Source organism: Myotis davidii, unplaced genomic scaffold (assembly GCF_000327345.1).
Source record: "Myotis davidii unplaced genomic scaffold, ASM32734v1 scaffold582, whole genome shotgun sequence".
NCBI classification, from domain to species: Eukaryota; Metazoa; Chordata; class Mammalia; order Chiroptera; family Vespertilionidae; genus Myotis; species Myotis davidii.
This window is the reverse complement of record NW_006294113.1, coordinates 200,438-216,077: the sequence shown is the minus strand read 5'-3', so window position 1 is coordinate 216,077 and position 15,640 is coordinate 200,438. Positions and strand designations below refer to the sequence as shown.

Here is a 15,640-nt window from a genome sequence, read left to right as displayed (position 1 = left end):
TTGTTCCACTTATTTATGCATTCATTGGGTGATCCTTGTATGTGCCCTGACCAGGCATCAAATCCAAAATCTTGGTGTATCTGGACAACACTCATTACTAGCATAGCACCCAGTTCAGTGATGCGAACCTTTTGAGCCCGGTGTGTCAGCATTTTGAAACACCCTAACTTAACTCTGGTGCCGTGTCACATGTAGAAATTTTTTGATATTTGCAACCATAGTAAAACAAAGACTTATATTTTTGATACTTATTTTATATATTTAAATGCCATTTAACAAAGAAAAATCAACCAAAAAAATGAGTTCGCGTGTCACCTCTGACACGCGTGTCATAGGTTTGCCATCACTGACCTAGTTAATGCTCATTCATTACATAAAAACATGTGAATAGCTATTGTCTTCTAAGGAACTCAAAGAAAAAATACATGAATAATCCAAAGTTCTTAACTTCTGAGAACAAATACCTACATTTCCCAAGATTTGGTTTCTGCCACATCTTTACCAATTATGTGTTCCATGGTGTCTGGCACATAGTAAGAACCCAATCGTGTGTGGACTTGTCTTTCCCCCTCGTTGTTTAAATGAATTCCATCTGGAGTGTATCAAACGGGCTTTGCAGTGTCACTCAGTGACTAAAAAACAGGTTTGGAGACGCAGAGCTGAGAACTACTAGTTTGAATGACCACACATTTAAAACTGTGAGTCTGTCAAATACTTAAAAAATTTCATTTCACTTTGATGAAACATAAACCTTAATCCATTATATGTTCACTTTGAAACGGAGGCCGTGGTATGAGACAAAGAAATAAAACCTCTTATCATAGTTTCAAGAAATGTGTGAAAAATACAGTAAAACTATAAGTAGGTATCCAAGCTTTTATTGGGGCTTTATTGCAATCTACTTTCATCAGTAAGAGGAAAGTAATCATAAGAACTCCAACCAGACTTCATTCAACAAAGCAGTTTTTCATGAATGCTTAAGGTCAGTGTATAGTCAGCTCAGCTTCCAGTATCAACGTGAGTAACTCATCATGGAAATTTAGGCCAGAATGACAACAGTCAGCCCTCACAAGATCCTAAATCCTCTAAGATTAAACCATATTTTACATATAATTTTGGGACAGTATACTAATACTCTATAATAAGTAAAGATTTTTAAAAAAGATTTTAAAAATGTGTTGCTTAGCCCTTGTTGAACTAAATTCAATTATTAGCATACTCTTTAAGTACTGCAGTTACTAAAGGTTTGATTGTACTTCAAGAACTCTGACTTTTCCAAAGATTACAAAATTAGTTCTTATTTGTTATGACAAAAATTAAGCTTAAAAGCACATTCACACTTGTCCTTAAAAGCATGTTTACATCATACGAGATAACTTCTCATGGTTCATATGGCAAAAACTAGAGGGTAATTCTCCCATCTCCACATCCTCCAAAAAGCCACACTCGGCCTCAGTGTAAAAGTTATATTTTATTGCCATGCTACAAAATGTATGAAGTTGGCACTGATAGGGAGAAACAGAGAACAAAGGGTGGGGAGGAAGAGAGAGCAAAAGATGTTGTTACATATACAGCAAGGTTTTAATCAACAGTGGTAAATTTTGCCAATATTAAAAATGCAAACCAAATTTAAAATGCTGTTATGAAACAGCATTAAAATACAATTTATGCATAGTACAGTATCACTTATGTCTTTTATTAGAGAAATGTGGAATGTTTATAAAGAAATTAACCATAGGGGGTAAAATTCATATTTCATATACAATTTGGCAACGGTAGTCCCACTGTTAGACAATTTTATATAAAAGAAAAAAAATTAAAAATCTAATAAGCTACCTTTATACAAAGTTGCTATATTTATGCCTTTATGTAGGAAAAAAACATTTATAATGCAAATTAGGACATACAATAATCTTACAATATTATACAATGTAATGAAAATAAAAACATAACACAAAATTTGTCCTTTATAAAATGTATATTTTGCATTTACTAATGCAAATGTGGCACACCGGTGACTACTGTACTATTAATACCAGTCCATCATAGAATTGCAATCATAATGATGCTACAAAAGAATTGTGTTATACCCCCCAAAACTGAGAAAGTAGAAATGGGGAATAGGGATATAAAGAACAGGAAAGATAGATATGGTGCTGGTTTGGGCAGAGTATATTGTGGTATGTCATAAAATAGTTGTTCATTTTTCAAGCCAAAAACATTTTGTATACATTCTGGAATTTCGTACCAATGCCTTTATTCAAATTTGGCAAACATCAGGGAAAAGGTAATTAGTACCATATACCTCACATATCAGAAATATGAATGAGATGACAATAATCAGTTACTTCTGAATGTTGTCTCTGATGGTATGTCTATTTCAAGGATAAATATATGTATATGTGTTCATATACATATATATTTACACATACATACTACACATTGCACAAAACACTTGGGCATTAGGGGTTAGGAACAGCACAGGGGGAAGTGGGAAGTACTTTTTAGCTTGTTAAAACTTTTACCTTGAGGCAAAAATATGGTGGCACATTATTGAGAAATTATGAAAACATAAGGCCCCTGTCCCATTTTTAATAGAACATTATTGAGGTACATTTTTATATATTGTGCCACAGATTTCTTTGGGGGCGGGGGTGATAAACACTAGCTTGACTTATAACATTGAATTGTGGGGTTAACATCAATAACTATAAAAACAAAGATTGCTTGGCAAATTTTCTTAAGTCCCAAATGTGACCTATTCTGGATATACTGGGAAGTGAAAAGTTTTTTGCTGAATCTTCTAGAGTAAAGTGCATATCTCATCACTCCACAGCAGCAGTAAATAAAAGGAACTATTTGCCAATCTTCCTGGAGGGAGAGAAGGCACCATAATTTCATTTTTAAAGAAAGATGAAACTGGGAAGTAAAATGCACTAAGAAAAAACACAGTCAATATCCATATCTGTTTCCAACCCTGGTCTGGGATAAAAACTGTTATGATCTATAATGATAAAAGAGGATTCTATTTAGGAAAATATATGAATAATGATTATATTTCCAAAACTGAAAAGTAGGATCACATAGTCTAGCAACAGAACAGAATATCTAAAATTAGGTCTGTCTCAGAAAATCTGAAACATATGGCCACAATTATATCCCAATAAAATGTCTCATTCTAAAATGCACCTAGTAATAGGTACATTCTTCCAGGGTAGAGCTTATTAATGCCCATTACTAGACTACTGCAAAGGACAAGGAGTGTTCTACATTACTTTTTATTAAATGGAAACACAGGTGATTTCCAGAGACATCTAGAAATTAACACCAGTTGTATGTGTACATCTTCCTAATACTCATAGTACCTAAAATCAAATTCTTAGCAAATTGGTCCCATTTTCATTTTTAAAGCACACAGTATTTAAAGCATAAACTGAATGATTACATTGGAGTGACCTAAAAAATATAAAAACTAATTAGAATCTGGAAGGAAAAATGAAAAGGATGAGAAAAGAAAATAAAGTATCCAACCTCCAAAATGAATAAATAGGTCAGCCCTTCCATTTGGAGGTTAATGTTCTGACTAGACTGCTTATTTCAGAGAAAACCATGTATACTAATTCCATCACAATTCTTATTCCACATTACAAAAATCACATAAATTTGGCACGATTAGCAAACTACTCAGAAGAAAACATAAATGCAACAATATATTAAAAATGGAAACTGCACACCTATACCACTGCTCTCTTTTTAGAGAACAGTGAACACTTTAGTAAGCACCAAGTTCACAGAAAAAAAGAAAAGAGATTCTGCTATGCACATAAACCAATGGCACTGAAAATAAGACACCTTTAATAATTTATTTTCTTTATAATGGTCCCATTCTAATAATATTCCTAGTCCATTCACTGTCCTATAATTGTTTTTTTACTGAACAGGTTGGATGCTATATGACTGAAACTTTTTCATGCTAACTTAATCTTAGTCACATCTGTTAGATACAGATCATAATCTCAAACTTCCTCATATTAGAGAAAACGGTAAAATATTTTGCAAGGTTACCTAACCTTCTTTTCACTCTACCTTCTCTTGTCTTCTCTAGTGTTTGGGAAATGGGAACACTCTTGATTTCCAAGAGTTGGACATATGACCTCTCGTCAGTTTATAGAAGCTTCAATTCATTTTAAATCCTAAATTATAACAATCTCATTGCTACACGACTTCCACTGTACTTGCTATGCTGGCAATAACCTTAACATTCCATTGAAATCAGGGATAATCAAAGATCCAGCTACGAGTGAAAGGACAGCAGAGCTGAGGAGCACTGCAGTGGGCAAAGTATAACTGCAGCCGTGTGACTTGAGGGATCACTGCTAAAGTGCTGGGGAGAGTGCCCAAGAGAAAACACAGTACCTTTCGGGAACTTTGCATGTTAAAAGTAACTTCCTTTTTTTTCTCAGCTGCTAAAGAGATCACCTATGGACACAAGTAAAATTTAAAACCGAGAGAATGTTTTTATCAACAACTTGAAAAGTAAACAGCATATAAATAAATACTGGACAAGGGCAACCCTGTTATAGAATAACAGTAAGTTCTAAATGAACCTTCAAAACCACAATTTGACAAAAATGCAAACTAAACAACAATAAACACATAATCCAATTTGAAAACTATATACAAACTCAAACATTTTAAATTGAAAAAGACATTGAGCAACAAAATACAACATCCCAAACACCAAAGGAGAAAAACTGAAGGTAAGTGGCAACCTAACGGCACAAATGCCTCCAGAACAATGTTATTGTTAATAATCCATAGGAGAGACACTTTTGAAAGATCATGGTTCAGATTTTCAAATGCTTTTGGATAAAGTGACCTGAGACTGATTCTTGAGCCTATGTAATTCTGATTAAGATATCTGGGCATGCCCTTCCAATGACATCATGAGATGAATAAACAGAAAGTATTGTCTCCTTCCCTGCCTTTCAACACACCAACAGCAAACCATATTCACGGACACAGGACTCTTTCTAGTAAGATGAAGGCAAAGGAGCTGACTGGTATATAAGGAGTGTGGTACTTCTATTTCTTTTACATCTGGTTTGGCTCAAGTCAAAAAGCCTACAATTAATGAAATAAAGGATTCTTCATGTTACATGCTGAACACCACATACCATGAACAGTGAATCTACAAATATTACTTCCAAAGCCTAGAGTTATCTGTTAGCAATGCACATTATCAAGAGGCTTTATAAAATGTTTGAAATGCCAACCATGACTTAGGCATGAATGATATGCATAAGTCCAGAATATTGATAACATCAACCAGCATGTCACTCACTTCAACTCTCATTTTAAATAGGCACTGTGAAAATGGGAGTGCTGCTGTATAGTAATGAGTTGTATATAATGAAATTAGTGTTCTTTAATGAGTACCTGCTCTACATAAATTCCCTTTAAAGAAGCACATGAAATATTAAAAAAAAATTTATCAGTCTATAAAAGGAGTTAGTGTTTAGAAATGAAAATGAAGTACTTGCATCTTCATTTTTTTTAAGTTCACAAAGGTGCAAACAATGTAATGCTTTCCAGGCTCACATAGGCAAATCAGTACTGTTATGTCTAGTTTTCCTAGATGTACCATCATCTCGGGGTAGTGCTTTCTGCAAGTTTGACATAGCAGCAGTTTTCTCGATGTCTATCACAGCGTACAGCTCTGTGCGCCTGGTAGGGGTCTGTGGAAGAGGAGTTGTAGGCGTTTTTGGAGTCTGAGGGTTGTCGGAGTCACTGCCACCTTCCAAGTCAACCTGTATGTAATTGAGCTGCCTGTGTTCTAAACTTGGACGTCTGATATCAAAGTTAAAGACTGTCGGTATACAATCCCGACGCCTTGAATATTCTATTTTGTGAGCACTTGCTGGCACTGTTACATTCTCTGTATTTACATAGTTATGCATTGGATCTAGATTATTATGGTAGCCATTTAGAGATGGGGTCTTTGGTCCTAAATTGTCATCTTCATCCCTACTTAGTTTGCGGGCTTCCCAAACAGGAGGCAAAGATGGTAAATTTTCATAGTTTAATAATGCAGTTCTTCTCTGAGCTGAGTTGTTGATATTTTGGGTATCTGAGGTACTGGTGGATGTCAGACGACCTCTCCGGACCCCTGAGGCACTAGGGATAGATAACCCATTTATATTTTCATATACTAGCTTGTTAACAGAGGGTGCATCTCTTCGTTCATCACTGTCATATCCAGTGTCCCATTCTGTGTTATTTGCACCACTTCCGCTGACTTGATCTCTTCCAATTTTCTCCAGTTTCTCTTTTTCCATTAATTGCTTTTGAACAGGAGTTGGTCCTAAGACAAATCTAACTACTTCAGGTTCAAGAAGAATCTGAGGGTCCCTGTCCTCAATACTACTTGGTTCTTCTTTTGGAGTGTTGCTTTCAGCATTAGAAATCCTTGCCTCCAACGGGACATGCACAGCTGCGCAATTTTTCCGCTCTTCTTGCACACCTGTAGTATTGACATAGGTATGTACCTAAAACAAGAAAGTGAATCAGTAACTTGCTTAAAACAATAAAAATACCCAGCCAGGGTGTGGCTCAGTGGTTGAGCATCTACTTATGAACCAGGAGGTCACGGTTTGATTCCGTCAGAGCACATGCCCGGGTTGCAGGCTCAATCCCCAACAGGGGGGATTCAGGGCCAGCCAATCAATGATTCTCTCTCATCACTGATGTTTCTGTCTCTCTCTCCTTTCTTTGAAATCAATAAAAATATATTTTTAAAATGTCTGATCTTAGCAGTTAATTTTATTAACTTTCTGTCTAAAAAATACTTTTGCTTTGAAGCTTTTGCAACTGTTTTTTACTAATAAAAAGGGGTGTATAAATGTACTTTCCTAATTTGATAAAATAATAACTACTCTAACATGAAACATTATATTTGATAGTGAAACATGAAAAAAAAGCACTCTATAAACAAACAAATAGGGATTAGCATTTTGATGGTGTCTAGAAATTTTCATGATTCATAAGTAAGCATTAAAAAGGAAAGACAGAATTAGCCAGTGTAGCTCAGTGGTTGAGCATCAACCTATGAACATCAGGAGGTCACGGTTCGACTCCTGGTGAGGGCATCTGCCCGGGTTGTGGACATGAACCCCAGTGGGGTTGTGCAGGAGGCAGCCAATCAAAGATTCTCATCATTGATGTTTTTCTCTCTCCTGCAGAGAGCGGCTATAGGGGTAAGCCTCAGACTGACCTGTTGGCAAAGCCACAAGTCCCAGCTTAGAGGGCACAGCCCTCTTAGCATAATTAGGCTTGACCTTATGACTCCCTAGATCTTATCTGGGTAGCCAATGGGCTGAGGGAAGTGCAGTAAATGCTGCTAAAACAAATGAAACTCAGAAGAACATTGTAACTATGGTGACCACTACCTTGTTTACCTCTGGCTATAAAATAAAGGCTCAGCTTGCCATCTGGATCTCTCTCTGTGGCCTCAGCCACGCACAGGAGATCCACCTAGACCAGCCGTGGGCAAACTATGGCCCGCGGGCAGGATCCGGCCCGTTTGAAATGAATAAAACTAAAAAAAAAAAAGACCGTACCCTTTTATGTAATGATGCTTATTTTGAATTTATATTAGTTCACACAAACACTCCATCCATGCTTTTGTTCCGGCCCTCCGGTCCAGTTTGAGAACCCATTGTGGCCCTTAAGTCAAAAAGTTTGCCCACCCCTGACCTAGACCCAGCTTATTCTCTCTGTCTTTTCTGCATCCTTTGCCGCCCCACCTCAGGCTCACCGAACCCTTGGCTGAGCTAGCATACCACACTCCCTCTCCCTTTCTCTCTGAAATAAAAACATTATATTTTTTTAAAAAGACAAATTTATCATTATTTACAAATGATTTGACTATATAAAGAAATAAAACCTACTAGATTTAAGACTTCTGTAAAATGCATGGACATAAAATAAATACTACCTACTAAGAAATAATCACTAAAGTGATAATGAAAAGCTCAATGGTATTTGGGGAGACAATATAAAAAACATTTAGTAGCCTCTACATAAAATTTGAAAACCTCAAAAATAAAATGCAAAATTGAGAGAAATGTAATTATAGTAAATGATGTAAGAACTCATGTACTGTGTAAAGAACACAAAGAAATGAATTTTCAAACAATAAAAATTTCTTAATGATAAATGACAATGTGATTTACAAAAGATAAGTATATAACTAATTAATACATAGATAATGTTTAACCAGATACTTCATTCCTCAAATGAAAACCAGAATAATCAGGAATATTACATAGCTCTATAAAAACAATGACAACAAAATCTACCTTTCTGCTAGTAGTACACTAACTATAAAAGCTGTAATATAAACAGTAGCATAAATTCTGAATTGACTGAAGGTTATTATAATGGGAACTGGCCACTGTTATGCCTGTCTTTATCTACAGATGCTCTACCTCTCCTGTAAACCCACAAACTATTCTAATGCTAAGTTTCCCTCAACACCTGCACATGTTTCAGCAAATGTCAACAAATACATGATATTTCCTCTGATTCTTCACTATAAAAATCATATACAAACAGTGAAAGCTAAATTCAAACTGACTAAAATCTTCAACTCCACACAAGCCATTACCTGTTAGACAGTAGCACGTGCTTACCTGTTCCTCGGCCACAAGCAAAGGATGTGTGGATTCTTCTCCCACTGAAGGCAAGCGAGCACTTCCCACAGAAGGGTGCCTGCTTGAAGGGTGGGACGAAGCATCTCCAAATGAGGGATATCGGGGATATCCATTAGGTAAGTTCTGAGCAGCAAACCCTGGAGCTGAGTTTTTATTTATTGGTTTAAGAAGAAAAGCAGGATATAGAGGCAGGGGAGAGAAAATAACAATGAATGAGAATCCAATCTACACTGACAGGTTTAAGGAAGGTGTTTCTGTCAAGATATAGCAGAAACCAGACTTACCATTATTTAGATACTGATAAGTATCCTATCCTATCTAATAAAGAGGGAATATGCTAATTACTGCCTGCCCTCAAAGATGGCGGCGCCCACAGCCAATAAGGAGGGAATATGCTAATTGACTGTCCCACCCTCAAAGATGGCAATGCCCACAGCCACAAGATGGCGGCACCCAGTCCCCTCAGCACCACCAGGGCGGCAGGTGTGCGGCTGCCTCCGGAGTCCCCCAGTCCTCTCAAGGCCGGCCCGAGGCTCAGATAACCAGGGCTGGCCGAAGCTTGTGCTGCCGGCAGTGGCAGCAGCAGAGGTGTGATGGGGGCGTAGCCTTCCCCTGATCGCCAGGTTGCCTCCCGCCCCTGAGGGCTCCAGACTGTGAGGGGGCAGATGGGGCTGAGGGACCCCCCTCCAGTGCAGAAAAGAGAGGCCTGGCCGTCGTTGCTCAGTGGTTGAGCATCAACCTCCATGTCAACATTCCATTCACATTTTAGATACTATGGAACAGTTAATGTCATTATATTTAAAATATTAAATACATTTATAATTATAGCTAATAGCTTTTTAAAACTGACAACCATTACTCTTACATTTCTAACATTTTATAGATTAAGTATCCACAGTCTATAGTTTATAAATGGCTGTTAATCAAAATACAAGAAGGAAAATGGGTACTTACTTGTAGGTGTTCGAGGTGTTCTGGGGACTTCCAATTCTGTCTGATGATTACTCCTTTCAACAACTGGCTCTTCCACCACATTTATACTGTTATTTTGCATTATCTCTTGTAACATGTTAAATAATTCTTCTGCACGGGCACACTTAAAGGCAAAGATTCCTACAAATATAAACCAGAAGGGAACAATGGTTACATCTTTTAAAAAGATACCAGGAGCACCTGTCAAAGAATAAAATTGTAAAATAAGCATTCTGTGTACCAATAACAAGAAAGGCCATTTAAATAAATGATAAATTATTGAAATTCCCTGTTTCAAAACATAAACCCAAAAGAAAGTTCACAGAATAATTTTCATTTGTCTAAGGGAGATGGCCCAAAATAAGGCAGATAAAAATAAGATTTGCACACTTGCTTCAGTTTGCTTTTTTTTTTTTTTTTTTTTTTTTTTTAAATTTTTTTTTTTTTTTTTTAGAGCACAGGAAAGCAGTGACATTCTACATGAGCCAAAATAGCCAGTCTTTCTCTGCAAATACAGTAGGAGCAATTTAATTCCATGAAGAATAAACTAATTCAACAAACTTTCATATGGGGAATGTGCCCGCAACCAAGGTACATGCCCTTGACCGGAATCGAACCTGGGATCCTTCAGTCCGTAGGCCGACGCTCTATCCATTGAGCCAAACCGGTTCGGCCAGTTTGCTTTTTAACAGCAGGGGGAGCCCAACTCACCATTACCAAAGTGATCCTTTACCATATGACAGGCCCTGGCTCTGTTATCATGTTAAATCATTATAATAGTTGTAAGGCAAGGATTATTATTCACCTCTGATAGAGAAAAACAGAGGTAACTTGTCCACGGCCTTTCAAATTATAGGCAGCAAAATAATCAAAGTTGCACTGTTGGACTCCAAACTTTAGTTTCTTTCCCCAACAAGTTGTAACAGTGAAAACATAACCCTGTTACTGGTCTGGGACTAATCATTTACAGAACATCTTAAAGCTAATATAAGTCAAAAATCTGGACACAGAGAATGTGCTTACTAAATGCTTGCTAAATGATTAGTTTACTATATCTCTTTTCTTAATGAGGCACTTATTTAGGTAATTTTTTTATCAGAAAATAAAAATTAAGTATTGTATATAGAATAACTGAAAGAATAGTATTTCAAATGTGACAAGGTTTGTAGAAAAAAGTTAAAGGCTATACCTACCTTGTCCAGTTTGACACCGTCGACCACTTTCAAAAGAGAAGAGATTTGAATCATAGCCATAGCGTCGCAGGCAGAGGTAGTGCCATTTCACCGAGTCACGTTTGCGAGTGTATAAGATCAGCTCTGTCTCTGTAAGTTCCATTATGCCAGAACCTAACTCATTCCCATCATCATCCACATTAATGACCTAAAAGAGAAAGTTAATTAGTGCCAACTTAACGCTTTCACTTACCAGTCATACTCATATTTCACCGATTTGTCAGGAAAATACACTGTTGCTGATTGGTTCAGTTACTTACTTCTTTGTTAGTTTATTCACTAACCAATGTGTGTACAGGATTATGCAGCAGTATAATACCTGGTTCATATCTGCCAAGGAACTCACATTCCTACTGGGGAGATAAGTTCATGTTAAGATAAGGCCTTGTACTACTGAGTTTCAGAAAATGGCCAGAGACTGTGAAGAACAGATATTGCTTAGGGAGAATTTACTACACCCTTGGAACTAGACAGTGTTGTACTTGTATTTGTCCCACTTAATCCTCATAACACTCCTAAACTGAAGGTAATCGTGTAAAAATCAAACAAAGACTTAGTGACAATCCAAGATCACAGAGCTATGAAGCAATAGGGTTATGACCTATACCTAAGTTTGTACGATCCAGAGGCTATGATTTATAGCAGACTGATGCCAAACTACAAGAGACACAAAATAGCTGTGGATGAGTAAGGAATAGAGCATTTAGCTTCTAGGTAACAGAAAACCACAGACATTTCAGAATGATGAAAGAGTAATTTGATGTCAACTGCAGGAAGGATCACAGTGGTGACTCAAGGTAGAGTCTAGTTAAGAAATTATCCAGGCATGAATCAATGACTGGAGGTGGTGACAGGACTAAAGAGGAATCCATAAAATGGTGTTTTAAAGAAAGTAATATCAGAACTGTGTGGCTAATTGAAAACAGAGGACCAAAGGGAAAGTATAAGATGATTTCACATTGTCAGTGAAAAAATGTCATCGTCATTTGTTAAAATGAGAAAAGGCAGAGTGAACAAAAAGGGAAATAGAGGATCTGGAGATAAAAGTGAAAACATAAGATACATTAAGTGAAATAAAAGAATATCCAAGTAGGCAATAAGAGAGATAATTCAAGCAGTTTTTACTGACCTTAAACTTGTTCCGATGGTTATCTGGGACAGTGTCTTTATCTGGACAGCTACAACAGCTACCCATGGCTTCTTTCAGAAGACCATGTGAGCACTACATGAAAGATAATTAGAAAAAATTATTAGATATAGGATATAAAAATCATAAAATTAAAAATGGTTTTAGAAATCATTTAACACAGCCCTGAATTATTTTGATGAGGAAAATTAAGCCCAAGAAAGTGTATGGCTAGAGGTAGATTTCACACAACTAGCTGGTGATTTTGCTCACTGACAATGATAATAATTTTGTGAGATAGATGTTGCAGAAATCTCAAATTTCCAGTTTAATTTGCAAAGTCTGCCTATTTTTAAATTATCTTAACAAGCAAACCAATTTAACGTCTCATATGTAGCACTATTTAAATACGTCACTCAAGGAATTAATCATTTATGGCTTACCAGGAATTTCATGTCCCTTTTTAATAAATTTACAAAGGATGCTAGACTTCTGACTTGGTTGGTATTTTTTATTACTCATTGTAGTATCTTTATGTACTCCACCAAACTAGAGTTCTTTGGTAAATCCAACACAAAACCAAATTTGGAATAGTTCACTAAGAAAGACAACTCAAAATTCACGCAATAACCTAAAGAGAATATTGGCAAAACTGATAGAGTGTATCTATCTAAACTTTCCTTTCCACTGAAGGTTACAGATAAGAGGTTATAGGTGACATGAATTGTTTAAGAACATGCCAAATGAACAAAGGAAAAATCCAAAATGTCACAAAGGAAAGAGAATGAATGTGCCAATATTTGAAAAAAGCAACAAAAAGCTACAAAACACTAAAAACATAAATTTGATGAAAACTTGCTTAAAATTCTTTAGTGGCTCTTTACTACATTCAGGAAAAAATTCAGAGCTTATCAGTATGCCATGAGGTCCTTCCCAGACTGGTCCCTGTCTACAGGTCTCGACTAAACTCTCCTCCTCTCTGCTTCAAGCCCTACCCAGGCATATTAAACAGCTTCCCCAGAGTATCTTGTTCTCTCACACCCCTCCATGCTGCACCTCTTCTGCTTCTTTTCTTTCTCAAGATTCAATCCAGACTACTGTGTGTTTAGGAAGCTTTCTCTGACTCCACCCAACTGGGCAAATTATACTTCTTATGTAACCCCCCCCCACCCCCCCAAAGCACCCTGGGCTTCCCAGTATATCACAGCGTCTTTCACAGTGTTTACTTAGTAGAAACTGTGGTAGATTGTCTGTTTACTTATCTACCTTCTTCCCTACATAAGGAGCTCCTTTCCAGCAGCAATGAACCTTATTCATTTTTGTATTGCCCATGCCTAACACAACACCTAGCACACAGTAAATGCTCTAAGTCTCTTGTAAGCTGAATGAACTGTACTAAACAGAGGTAAAGAATGTCTGACAGGCATAAATATTAAGAAGGTGAAAAGGCCCAGCTGGTGTGGCTCAGTGGTTGAGTGTCAACCTATGAACCTTCCAGAGAGAGAGAGAGAGAGAGAGAAAGAAAGGAAGCCCTAGCTGGTTTAGCTCAGTGTATAGACCATTGGTCTGTAGACTGAAGGGTCCCGGGTTCGATTCCAATCAAGGGCACATGCCTGAGTTGCAGGCTCGATCCCTAGTAGGCAGCGTGAGGAGGCAGCCAATCAATGATTCTCTCTCTCTCCCTTTCCCTTCCTCTCTAAAATCAATAAAAATATTTTTTTAAAAAAAGAGAAAAAATACTTTAAAAAACTATGAACAATACAATGGAAATAAATGCATATCTATCAAAATTGAATCTAAATAAGTGAACAAGGAATCTAATGAACAAAATAAACTAATGAATAAAATAGAACCAGAGGCAGGGAAGCATGGAACAGACTGATAAATCTCAGAGGGAAGAGGGGAGGGAGACTGGGGAGAGATTAACCAAAGAACTTACATGCATATATGCATTACCTATGGACACAGGCAATAGGGTGGTGAAGGACTGGGGTGGGGTGGGAAATGATAGATGGGAGCAATGGGAGGGAACAGGGGGAAATATCTGTAATACTCCCAACAATAAAGGTTTAAAAACATTTTTTTTAAAGGTATGTGCACTGGCTGGTGTGGCTCATTGGTTAGGGGTGTTCCCATACACTGAAAGGTTGCCGGGTTCAATTCCCAGTTAGGGCACATGCCTAGGTTGTGGACTCAATCTCCAGTAGGGGGCATGCAGGAAACAGCCAAGTGATGGTTGCCTCTCACTGATGTTTCTCTCTCCCTCTCCCTCTCTCTCTAAAATCAATAAAAATATATATTTTTTAAAAAGAGTAAGAAAATATGATACTTGAGTTACTTACTGTTTTAAGATGACATAGATGTATGCAGGTTTGTAATCAGTAAGTCAGGAAAGGTTTTAAAATATAGGGGAGGATTTTTAAAATATAGAGCAGGCCTTGGAGGTGGTAGTGGCTGCCCTAAGCTAGAGGCTGCAGGGCAGAATTCTGCCATTCCTAGTTTCAACTTGGGGTGGGGGATGGGGGGGGAGGAGCACCCAAGGCAAGGGACCCCTGGGTCCAGGTGTGGTCTCCACCCCCATCCCCCAGGTTTTAGTTAACCAGCGGAGTGTCTGAACCTCCTGACAGTGGCTGTGTTTCCAATTTGGACAGCTTCTCCCACTTATAGATGCTTTCTAGTTTCTGGGACTCTAAATAGAAGGCTGGGCCTCAATTTTGGCCTGGCTTCTCTAACAAGCAAGAAGGGGGAGATGGGGATGGGCAATGGGGACTTGCTCTCCCTCTCCAGAGCCTTTCCCTTCCTACTCTTCTTGCTCCCAGGAGCCTTGCCTTTGCCTTTGCCTGTGTCTCTCCTAAGTTCCAAGGGCCTTCAAAGCCTTTGTAACTTGTCTCCTGAGCCTTCGCAGCCCAGCTGGCTCACTTCTACTACCCCTATAGAAGGGGGCAATGGGGATACCCAGAGGACACCTTTACTTTTGGCTGCTTCTAACACGCTGTTTCATATTCCCTTTTTAAACCTGTGGGGGGGGGGGAGCGGCAGGGGGAGAATATCTCTTCTGTTTATGCCAGACATGTTACCACAACACATGTACTACGAATCCAGGTAAGTCCCCAGTGGCCCCAGAGTCATTACTGTCTGGTGACATTCTAATAAGTAATCTTTTTGCCAAACACTTCACAAGTACAGTCAGCCCTCCGTGGGTTATAGCCCAGCAGACAATGGAAGTATGAATATTAGGCCAAGATATACGACCTCGATAGATTTAGGGTGTGGTCTCTTTAGGTACTACATCTGGTCAAAGTTGGGACTATCTGTATGATTTCACAAACAGTATTTGACACAGGCAGGTGGCTGGGATATAGGCCAATCCTGAGGCCAATCAAGGCTTTCTGGGAACTGTAGTTGCCTTTGGTTAAGAACTATTCCAATAGGGCTTTTTGGGAATTGTAGTCTTCCTAGACCTACACTTCCAAACCTAGTGATTTTTAGCTTTCCTGAGGACACGAACCATTTCCCCAGACCAAAAATGCCCGAACATAGGCTCCTGGGGGGAAAAAATAAAATAAAATTAAATATATATATAGAAAGAGAGGAGG

The 15,640-nt window shown here is 37.9% G+C and overlaps 1 protein-coding gene across 5 annotated transcripts in view; it reads right to left on the bottom strand.

Moving 5' to 3' along the window:
- Positions 1–1,451: 1,451 nt before the first annotated feature.
- The window catches only part of FRS2 (fibroblast growth factor receptor substrate 2), a 113,421-nt gene continuing 99,232 nt past the window's right edge, over positions 1,452–15,640 (bottom strand). For all 5 annotated transcript variants that reach the window (XM_015566830.1, XM_015566829.1, XM_015566828.1 and 2 more), the window contains 5 exons: positions 12,048–12,140; positions 10,880–11,066; positions 9,669–9,827; positions 8,694–8,857; positions 1,452–6,548 (listed from right to left, as the gene is read on the bottom strand). In XM_015566830.1, the coding sequence (XP_015422316.1) occupies positions 5,598–6,548; positions 8,694–8,857; positions 9,669–9,827; positions 10,880–11,066; positions 12,048–12,113 (1,527 nt within the window). In that variant the 5' untranslated portion in view covers positions 12,114–12,140 and the 3' untranslated portion in view covers positions 1,452–5,597. The remainder of the gene's footprint in view (positions 6,549–8,693; positions 8,858–9,668; positions 9,828–10,879; positions 11,067–12,047; positions 12,141–15,640) is intronic.